This window comes from Astatotilapia calliptera, chromosome 19 (genome assembly GCF_964374335.1).
Source record: "Astatotilapia calliptera chromosome 19, fAstCal68.1, whole genome shotgun sequence".
Classification (NCBI taxonomy): domain Eukaryota; kingdom Metazoa; phylum Chordata; class Actinopteri; order Cichliformes; family Cichlidae; genus Astatotilapia; species Astatotilapia calliptera.
The window spans coordinates 27,110,099-27,121,651 of NC_137440.1; the positions used below are offsets into that span (position 1 = coordinate 27,110,099).

The window sequence follows — 11,553 nt, forward strand, 5'->3', positions numbered from 1 at the left end:
CAGCAGACACTTCCACTGTCAGCCATACATGCCCATGCCGAAACATTGTCTCTACCATGTTTGAAAAATAATGTGGTTTAGTGTAGATCTTTCTCCATACTTTTATCTCACTGGTTTCATCTTTCCGACAATTTTTTTTCCTTTGCAGCCTAATCTGGTCTTCCTGTTCTTGAGTGTAACCAGTGGGTTTCACTTAATTGTAAATCCTGTATTCATGAAGTCATCTTTTGATTGTAGACTTTCATAATGATATTCCTTCCTCCTCAACAGTGCTCTTGACTTAAATAGCTGTCGTGAAGGGGATTCTGAAGCAAGGCAGTAACTGCGATCTTCCGCTGTATTTGTCTTGTGTGGTTTTTCAGGCATTTTGCGTTTCTGAGCTGGTCACTGCATTTTTCCCCCCTGCAGAACTGTACCAGGTTGGTCAACCCTAAAGTTTTAGCTCCCACTCTGATAGGTTTGTTCTGGCTTTTCAGCTAATCATAGCCTCCCTGATAATTTCTCTGGGCCTCATATCGAGAAATCCAGTGACCAGCTACCAAATGCAAGTTGAAAAATTGGAATAAACTGCAGGTCTTTTATTCATTTTTAATAGAATAATCAGGTATATCAGGTGTCCAATTATTGTATAAAGTTGGCTATAATTCCTAAGCATTTACTGCAATACTTTTGTTCAATCCCTCACATGAAAGCTGGAAGTTTGCATTTTAATCACAGCTTAACTTGATGTAAAATCCATTGTGGCGGTGTACAGAGGAAAAACTACCATAACAACATATTGACCTGTCCAATACTTATTGACCTGACTGTATATGAAAACCCACATTCACCTGTTCACATTTATATTTGCACTTCAGTGGTTTTATCTTGTCACACACACCTGTGCGTGTATTGAGGGCAGTTTGTGGTTCAGTATTTTTCTCAGGGACACTGTGATACACAGACTGAAGACATTTAATCTGTACTTTTTAAAACAACAGAAAAACCACAAAATAAAGTTCCAGAGAAAGAATACTGGAATATACCGCTGTAAGGTTCTTGGCCATTCAGGAGTAATGGACACACAGAGAGAGACAAGTAGCTCTTTAGTCCTCCTTTGGGCTCCAGATGCGAAAGTCAGAGTTTATCATCAGAATAAGAATACTTTAATAAACCCTAAGGAAACTATGTGGTTTACAGTTGCTCCAAGACAATAATAGTAACAGATTACACTAATTGTATAATACAATATATTACAAACTTTTAAAAGTATAAGAATTAGCTCATTTATACATATCAAAAATGTTACAGAGGTCAAATATATATAATTAACATTTTACTCTAACCTGTACAACTTTGTCTTTGTTATTTTACTGTAGAGGATGTGCAAAAGGGTGTAACTATAGCAGTGTGTACTGTGCATTAGATGGAGGAGTTGTACAAAGAGACAGGTACAGGCAGGAATGATTTCCTGTGTCATTCAGTGGTGCATTTGGGTAATCTCAGTCTCTCACTGAACGTGCTCCTGTGACTGGCCAGCAGGTCATGGAGTGCGTGCAAAGGTATTGTCCAGCATTGTCCTTATCTTGGACAACATCCGCTTCTCCAACACCACCCTAAGGGAGTCCAGCTCCGTCTCCACAACACTGGCCTTGTGGATCAGTTTACTGAGCCTGTTGCCATCTGCAACCTTCAACCTGCTGCCCCAGCATGCAACAGCGTAGCGGAGGGCATTGGCCACAACAGACTTGTAAAACTCCTGAGCATTGCACGACAGATATTGAAAGACCTCAGCTGTGACAAAGGAGTCAACCACAGCCCGGTACTCCATCTCATCACCCTCATTGATGCATCCAACCACTGCAGAATCATCAGAAAACTTCTGAAGATGGCAGGTCTCTGTGCAGTGGCTGAAGTCTGTAATATAGATGGTGAAGAGGAAGGGGAGGTGCTCTTGTGTTGCTTATCACCTTGTTAGACACACAATGTTAAAGACGCACATATTGTGGTCTTCCTGTAAGGTAATCAACAATCAAGGACACAAGAGATGCATCCACCTGCATCAGTGTCAGCTTATCACTCAGAAGGGTTGACCTGATGGTATTGAATGAACTGGAAAAGTTGAAAAACATGACCCTCACAGGTCTCACCGGCTGGCCCAGATGGGCGTAGACAAGAATGAGCAGTTAGATGATGGCGCCCTCAGCTCTGAGGTGGGGCTGGCAAGCAAACTCAAGGGGATTCTGATGTGGCCTGACTGGGTCGGGGCTGGGCAACGATAAGTCTTTCCAGGGTCTTCACAACGTCCCACAGGCCTGTAATCCTGTGGCACTGAATTGATATTGCACTAAAATGTTGAGGATTCTGTGTGAGATAAGGCTACTTTAGTGCCTTTTGCTTGGGGGAGTAACCTTTTAAATGGGCCTATTGTACATCAATGATAAATACATTTACATTTATAAACCCATGGATTTTCGTAACTCATATGCCACCTTTTGAGGTGAGGAGGTGTCCATAGATCAGCTATAGCTATAGGTTCAAACCCCAGCTCTGCTGAGCTTGGCTCTTGAACAGGACCCTTATCCCCGCAATGTATATATTACAAAGCAGCAGATAAATAAATACAAACCGTCAATGCATTTAAGATAACCCAATTAATTAAGTGATACATGAATTGATTTTTCTGTTTAAAAGTAAGAGCGGAGATTTTCACTTTAAGCAAAAAGCTTATGACACAGCATCAAAGTAAAGGTTTGATAGTTTTAATGGAGTGTTTAATTCTATTGCAGACAAATCTAACCATTAAAGAGAAGATAAAAAGAAACAAATGTTAAACCTCTGCTTCTAGATTAACTTACATGAAATAAAGGTAAGTAAAATCTAAATTTTGGACAGAGCCATTTGGCAGATACATTTATAATTTAACTCATTATAAAACAGTTGCATTGTTGCGTGAACAATGCAACCCTACGTCTTTAAATACAGCTAGTGCCCCAGTGTACCCAGTAGAAAGATTGTAAAGTTATACTTCCGGTTATTACTTTCAAAATAAATCGTAGCGCTTAGCTTAGTTTAATTGAGTTTTTCTTTTTTGCCAGTAACCAACAACAACTTTGGCATTTTGCTAAAAAAAATATTTGAATTCAAAACAAGTTGATCATAATATCATCAAAGAATTGCTACATTACGACACTCTCGCGCTTTTATTTTGAACGCCAAAACACTATACATCCGCTTTACCGTGCCAATTACATGCTAGCTTGACACCTTAACTGCATCCATATGGCTCGAGATTGGATGTGGGAAATAAGAAATCTGTGCTGCTAGCTAACGTTGCACAGCTGTTGCCAGCGGGGGTAACGGCCAGAGAAGAAGCGAGATCCTCTCCTGCGGGACAGAAAAAGTCCCGCTAGACTCGTCGCACTTTTTAAAAGAGCAAGTTTACACTGAAAGACGAACATGCCTTCGACTAAATAGCTGTGGTGGAGGTCGAGGATGGCCGCAGACGTAGATAAAAGAATCCCGGAGGAAGAGAAAAAGATTGCGCCGCAGAATGGGAAGCAGAGCCCGGGCTCGAGATCCTGGATCTACAGGGGGATGTGGACTTGGGTGGTCGTCTGTGCTGTTCCTCTGTTCGCTTTTGGGATAAAGTACTACCAAGATGCCCAGCTCCTCAAACGTCATGTAAGACCCAAATCTGTAATTATGTTATATCACAGTTTAACAGTGATCTCGACTTGGTGGGTCTAGCTGTGTTAATAGAAACTTTGCAGTGACCTTCTCGTCCTTTTGAGGACCCATGATTACATTAAAATCAGCGCAGGGACATTCTGCTGTTATCTTGCAGTAGTTTTCTCTGTAACCGATGTGTTTCGATTATTTATTTAGCGGACACGCAGTCACCATAAAGCTCCACATCTGCAGTTTTTCCACCCCCGTAGTGTTTTATTATAGGGGGGTGGGTCTTTGTCACAGCTGCTAAAACTCACCCCCTTGTCCAAATCCAGACTTGTTTGGTTACTGAGGGTCTCCAAGTTGTTCTTGCACCTCCCTCCCCCTCTTCCCTCCATTGTAAGGTCGCTGGTAGGCACGCGTCTGCTTCAGAAAGGGTGGTTTGACTGAAATGCATGCTAGGAATCTGCCTCCTCAGGGATGATCTTTATCCAGGCAGGATGCTCAGTCATTTGGGATAATGTAGCACATTACTTTAAATGTGTCACACATCTGAGCGAATGTTTTTGTAGTTGTAATAATTTAAAATATTTGCATTTCATGTGATGGGGTCTTAATGTCCTAATATTTTTTATGCTGCATTAAAAAAAAGCATATGAATTGACCGTGAAGATCAGTCTAATGCATGTGTCCCTCCAATAGGAAGAGAGTGTTCGGACACTGGGTGCCGAGGGGCTTTTTCTCTTCTCCTCTTTAGACACGGACCACGACTTCTATCTCAGTCCGGAGGAGTTTAAACCTATTGCAGAGAAGCTCACAGGTGCATCATGTTACCTTTCTTTGTGCTTGTCACTTTTGTCCAATCATTTTCCTTCAGTCTCCTTTGTTACCTATCCTTGTGGTCACAAGCTTACATATACTCATGAGGCATGAATTTCAAAGTAGGGCTGCCAGAAACGATTATTTTGATAGTAGACTAGTCACCGATTATTTTTGCGATTAGTCGACTAATTAGATCATGCATCCATTGGACGTAAAACGTACAGTTCATTGCACCAGCATGCATCTGCTCTTATATAACTATCATTAGCTTACAGCTTTAAGTGTGTAAGGTATGTGCTAACTAAAAATAAAGACAAGATGATAGTTTATTAAATATTAATGACATTTGCAGATTGTTTCGGTGAAGTTGAATAAACTCCTTGCTATCTAAAATATAACAGGACACCGGAGTATATTCTCGAGCATCTCACACTTCTGATAATCAGCTGTCTGCTTGACATTTATTCAGCTGTGTAAAAACTATAACTTTAATCTCAGCCAAACCGATTTACTCAGGAACAAATAAAATACTAAAAAAAAGCCAAACAATAACATTTGTAAGTTATCTAAGTGAATTATATATGTTTAACCTGAGTAGCGAAAGACAGCAGTGGGTTTGAAAACGATTTGCCGGGAGTCCGGTGCTCTCATGGGCTCCAGTGAGCCTTGCCCCCGGCTCGCTATCGAGCTAGTGGGTAACAGACGTCTCCGAAAACGTCGGAGCGCTTTTGAAAATATGTGGTGTCCTGATAAACTAAGCAGATATTTGAGGTTTACACAGCTACATTCTCGCCTGAAAATATGTTAAACATTTATTTTGTGACCCAGAAAGAATAATAAGAGTAATATTAAAACTAGCTGCCACCACTGTTGGAAACTGAGCTGGGCTGCGCTATGAATTCTGGGACACAGCTTCTTCTTCTTCGGGGTTTAACGGCAGCTGGCATCCTTGTACATGCAGTGCTGCCATCTTCTGTTTCAGTCCGTTATTACACTCTTAAATCCTACTACTTATTCCTGCGGCTTTTGTGATCTTACAAAGCTTCAAACGACGCGTCGACTATTAAATCAGTCGTCGACGGTTTTGATAGTCAACGTAATCGTGACTATTCGACTAATCGTGGCAGCCCTATTTCAAAGTAATCAGATTTTACTGATTCGTTTGAATAGTTCTTTTTTTCAGGGTGGAATGATTGTGCAGCATACATCTTTAAGAGAAACTACCAGCTGTAGTCAATTATGATCACTAAGGAGAAGTTAATTGGACTTGGCCTTCAAGGTTAAAGACATTACAGAACCTTCGGCACCACTTGTCTACTTGTTCCATCCTTGAAAAAGAACAGTTCAAAGAAAAAATTAAATGCCCCAAATCATCATGACATTCACGTACATAATAATAATAATAATGGATTGGATTTATATAGCGCTTTTCAAGGCACCCAAAGCGCTTTACAATACCACTATTCATTCACTCTCACATTCATACATGAGTGTATGTAAACTTGTGACCACAAATGTATAGCCTCACACTGACTCTGGTTTACTTACAGGGATTACAAACCCAGCGGATTTTGAGGAGGAAGCGATCCATGATCCCAACGGGGAGACTTTAACCTTGGAAGCCAAAATGCAGCCTCTCCTGCTTGACTCCATGACAAAAAGCAAAGATGGTTTCCTTGGAGTAAGACAATACCAAACTCTGCGTGCTTCCTTTATGCTGCTGGTTTATTGTTCTCTTTCTCATCGCTGCTCTACAGCGTCTGCAGAGGACTGCTTTAATCAAAATCACAGCACAGAAAATCCCAGAAGGGGCTAAATTATAGCATGTTGATGCAGTTATTGTTGATAAATGTGCTTGTACATTGTCTGACTGTCTTACTCAGCTCTTTGTGAATGCAGCTCATTCAAAAGGTGCAAGCAGCCTTGAATTGAATCCAGAATGAAACTGCTGAGAATTTGTAATGCTTGTGCTTTCCAAAATTACCTTCCTCCATCTCTTTCAGGTTTCTCACAGCTCTCTGAGTGGGCTGCGGTCTTGGAAGAGCCCAGCAGTGCCTTCTTCGTCCTTCTCTGCAAGCCAGTTTAGGGTGTTCTTGCCCCCGAAGAACAAGATAGAAGTTGGTGACACGTGGTGGGTGATCCCCAGCGAGCTCAACATTTTCACTGGATACCTGCCCAATAACCGTTATCACCCTCCCACACCGAGGGGCAGAGAGGTAGCCTAAAAATCCATCTCTGTTTGGCCTATGGTTAGATTGTAACATGCGATTATTGCACTGTATAGTGGCTGATGGTTCTTTGGCTCTTGGTGCAGGTACTCATCCACTCCTTGTTGAGCATGTTCCACCCTCGGCCCTTCATCAAAACCCGCTTTGCTCCGCAGGGTGCAGTCGCCTGCATCCGAGCCAGCAACGACTTCTATTATGACATTATCTTCAGGTGAGGAGGGAGTAAGGAGGATGGCGGTGTTTTTTAATACGTTTGAACTATTAAACTGCAAAATATGTGTATTATGCATTAGTGCTGATTGATGTCTAAAGCACACAGTGAATTTTAAATTTATTACGAGTCACTGTGTTCACTTTATTATTCTGTCAAAGGTTTTACAGGAATTCTGTGTGGATGAATTCCACTTTTAGTTCGTAAGGAAGCAAAAGATGGAATTATTTGTTTTTATGCTCATTCATGACTTTTTAGTTTCCAGCTTTAGTTCCATATGACAGCCACAAACCATAGACAGAGTGAGCCCGGTTCTGCCCCCCCCCCCTGCTATCGCCAAGTTCTTGTCACAGGGAGTGGGCTGATTGTTGGGGTTTTCTCTTTATTATTGTAGGGTCTTTACCTTGCAATATAAAGCGCCTTGAGGTGACTTTTGTGGTGATTTGGTGCTATATAAATACAATTGAATTGAAAAAGCACTCTAATTGTAAATATTTAAAGCAGAAGTTTCAAACTCGCTCAAAGGCATGTTGGAAAATGAGAAAAGCACGTATGTTGATGTGCTTTAAATAAATATGTAGACTGCCCTACGATCAACTCACAAGAACCCGTTTCACAAGCCTGAATGTGACAACTAGTGGCAGCTTTTAGAAGACAAAATTCAATCAGATAAAACACAATAATGAAGATTTACTACTTGTGATCTTGCATGTATTTCTACAAATCTCACGGAGCCTGTTTCAGGGGCCTGAAAGCAACAACTCAGTACTCATGTGGGAGATTTCAATTAAAAGAAAAACAGTTAGTAGTTATAGTAGTTAAAATTCTTTGACAGTAGCCTTTATCTCATTGCAGATGGTTGTACAGACCATTCCTTACACTTGGTAAATAAAAAATCAGTCTCCCGCCTCTCGCAAAATTGTCTGCCTCCAGCATCAACTGGCCTTTTCTGTTACTCTGAGCTTAGTAGCTTGCAGGTGCAGTGGAAGGGCACCCTTTTGTTTAACTTGCTGTGTGCGTGAGATGCATGTTGCTATGGGGACCATTCCCAGAAATGGGCTGGCCAAAATGTCCTGAAAACCCAAAGTGATATGTGGGTAGGATTCAGTTAATTCTTGAGTTTGACACCTGTGGTTTGAAGTCTTTGTGATGCTGCTGTAGTAAAATAAAGCCTCTGACAGCTTTGTGAAGGTCGAAAATCAAAACACCGTGCAAATGTTATGACCCGACTCCCTGGTTAGTTCTTGTAGGGATTTCTGACAGAGACTTACGTGCTCTCAATTTTTACTCCTTCTGTTCACCCCCTGCAGGATTCATGCAGAATTCCAGCTCAATGATATTCCAGATTTTCCCTTCTGGTTCACACCAGGCCAGTTCACTGGCAATATTGTCCTTTCTAAAGACGCCTCTCACGTCCGCCTCTTCCACCTTTATGTCCCCAATAACAGGTAAATCCCTCTCATACACACACAAACTGTCACACGTGTTCATATACTCCCCTATCGATGGATCGTTATGAAGTTTGGGTGCCACCTGTGCTGTGTTACAGGTCTCTGAATGTAGACATGGAGTGGCTCTACGGAGCCAGTGAGAGCAGCAATATGGAGGTGGACATTGGTTACCTGCCACAGGTATGGCTGTTTATCTCAACACTAACTGTTCTCATCACTGAGTAGCTACATCAGTATTGTTTTTGGCTGACTGTCCTAACTTAGTCTTTAAGTTAAGTCACATCTATTTGATTTCCAGTCAATCAAACAGTATTAATGTCACGGTAACTGCCTGTTTTGACTTTAATTTAAAATACATATGGATTAAATACTTATGAACGTGTGGAATTTCACAGAATGTAAAAGATGATCCTCAGAAAAGACACACAAGAGTGTCTGATGTAAAGCGTGTGTACTATGTCTAACGAGAACTTGCGTTTGCAGTTAGAGCTCCAGTCGGCGGGCCCGTCCACTCCCTCCGTCATCACTGACGAGCAGGGTAATATCATTGATCGGCGTGACAGCAGCAATGAGCCCATCCAGTTTGTCTTTGAGGAAATCCACTGGACCTCTGAGATCAGTCAGGAGGAAGCTGCTCGCCGCGTGGAGGTCACCTTCTATCCCTTTAAGAAGGTAATTCTCTATGTTCGAATAAGTTGGTGATTGTGTTATTGCACACAGTGTCGGTGTAACACTGTGCTCCTTCCCAGGTGTCCTACCTGCCTTTTTCAGAGGCTTTCGATCGAGCCCAAGCAGAGAAAAAGCTGGTGCACTCTATTCTGCTGTGGGGAGCTTTAGATGACCAGTCATGCTGAGGTGAGATAATGTCATGCTTCAAAAGTGCATCACAGTCATTAAATTTAAGCTGCTAGCTTTCTAAAGGCATACCATTACCAATTAAATATTACTGTAAAGTGCACTTAAGCCCATTTTCTGAAATGGCAGGTAAATACAGGTGTTACTAATGATGTACTAATTATGTTAATTAAGGATCTGTGACAGTTACTCATGTCATTATTAATACCTGTGCTGGTTAATTATAATTCATTCAGTCTGCCAACTTTGACGACCATTACACCTATTTGGAGTTCTACCTTGTTCCTAATATGTTCACCGTATCTTTGTCTCCTCCCCACGCTTTTATAGGTTCGGGGCGAACTCTCCGGGAGACAGTCCTGGAAAGTTCGCCCGTCCTCGCCCTCCTCAACCAGAGCTTTATAAGCAGCTGGTCTCTGGTCAAAGAGCTGGAGAACCTGCAGGTAAGCAGCTACAGTGATGAAAAATCCAGAAAGTTGTGCAATTACTGAAAAATGTGCTTATCTTCTTACTTTAAGTACAGCTGTGTTTCCACTTAATAAATATCCTGCTTCCTGTTTTCCCAGGCTGATGAGCAAAACCCTGCGTTGAGTGAAAAGGCTCGCTTACACCTTGAAAAGTACAGTTTTCCTGTGGAGATGATGGTGGCTCTGCCCAATGGAACCATTGTAAATATTATTTTTCATAGAATTAAATCATAGGCAAAAGCACACTATTGGGAATATTAGGATAATAAATGTTGGCTATCTGCATTCTCCATGTTGCATTAGCAGTGAAACGACACAGTCAACTGTAAGGCTGATGGCAATGAAATAATAAAAATGAAATACGGTAACATTAGCTTAAGTGGATGCATCATATCCCTGTAAGTGCCCACACACTAGCCAAGCATAATAAAACTGGCAGAGATATGGAAGACTCTGCCAAAAATGTACTACATAGAAAGTTATTTACAGTTTTATTAGCAGCTATTGCAGAAAGTCTTACTTTGAAAATGCCATATTAACCCTGACTGACCAAGTATAGATGCGAAGAAGAAAGAAGCCTCTAAAGCCTTTTATCCTCTTTTATGTGGTTTCAGGTTCATCACATCAATGCCAACTTCTTCTTAGATCAAACTGCCATGAAACCAGAGGAGGAAGAAGCAACTTTCAGCTTCTCTGGCGGCTTCGAAGATCCCTCCACATCCACTTATATCAGCTTTCTGAAAGAGGGCTTGGAGAAAGCCAAGGAGTACCTGGCACAGTAATGTGTTTGAGCTTAACCAGACTGGGCAAATGATCCAAGATTAGGAAAACCTACTAAGCATCTGGTGGCGTTCCTCTTCTGTGTGTGTTGGCAGCTGGAAACATTTTTGCCTTCTGTACTCTTTGCTACTATTTATTTGGACGACTCTCTCGGTTAAAAAAAAAAGAAGTTTTATATAGTATTTGTATTGTGACAAGTAGAAATCCAAAGGCCTTCCACGCTGAGCAGGAACAAATACAGTATGTCACACATTTAGACTTGCTCTTTATCCTTGTAGCTGCTGAATAACTTAGCTATAAGATATAGATGGAGGCCTACCAAGTCCCAGTTTAGTGTCAGTACCATTCTTTAGTGCGTTACATCCAGTATTGTGTTCAGTATTTCTTCTTTTATGTGGTGGTGTTGCATGTGCAGTATTTATTGACTAACTGAGCTTCTCTGCTGAGTGTACCCAGAGACGGAGCTGCTGTTGTTGTTTCCTCCAGCTGTGTTTCTGCAGTTAGTGAAGGCTTTGCCTGAAAGCTCTCCCCGAGCTGGGTAACGCCTGATGTTCTTGTTGAGGCTGCTGGAGGGAAACACCCTTCTCTGACTCGGGACAAAGGCATGAAGAGGAACTTAGAAACTGGACTGGAGAACGTAAAATGAATGAATCAGACGTTTTCCCATATAGCTTGTGTTTAAAACCAAATGTTACAATCTATTCACAGAACGATATGACCACACCAAAGAACTTCTCTTTTACTGTGTAAGCAGATGAATTTGTTAGGCTGCTTTCCTATTATGGCTCATATCTGTGTAAATCAGGGTGAAAAACAGTTGGATTGTTTCTTTAGTGAGGAGCAAATAATTTCTCTGTCTCTCTTCCCATCGTATAAACAGAACAGTTGGCATCTTCAAGTCCTAATTTCAGAACAGAAGAGCCCAATGATCTCACACACACACACCCATGTGAAATATCTTGCTGCTTGGAGCCTTTAGAGAGAAAACTCCCCCAATATTCTTCTGTAACTAGCAGTGCCGTTTGATTTTCACTTGTATAACAAAAACATTTTTTTTAAACAAAAAGAATTGTTTTCTTTATAACACA

At 41.3% G+C, this 11,553-nt stretch overlaps 1 protein-coding gene across 1 annotated transcript; it reads left to right on the plus strand.

The window, feature by feature from the left end:
* The first annotated feature begins 3,241 nt into the window (after positions 1-3,241).
* Positions 3,242-11,531, plus strand: selenon (selenoprotein N). The gene is made up of 12 exons (XM_026152885.2): positions 3,242-3,663; positions 4,354-4,471; positions 6,024-6,154; positions 6,477-6,689; positions 6,788-6,912; positions 8,223-8,360; positions 8,462-8,543; positions 8,847-9,035; positions 9,113-9,218; positions 9,549-9,661; positions 9,785-9,886; positions 10,300-11,531. Exons 1-12 carry the CDS (start codon positions 3,475-3,477, stop codon positions 10,465-10,467), a joined length of 1,674 nt encoding a protein of 557 aa, XP_026008670.2. The 5' UTR covers positions 3,242-3,474; the 3' UTR covers positions 10,468-11,531.
* The last annotated feature ends 22 nt before the right edge of the window (positions 11,532-11,553 follow it).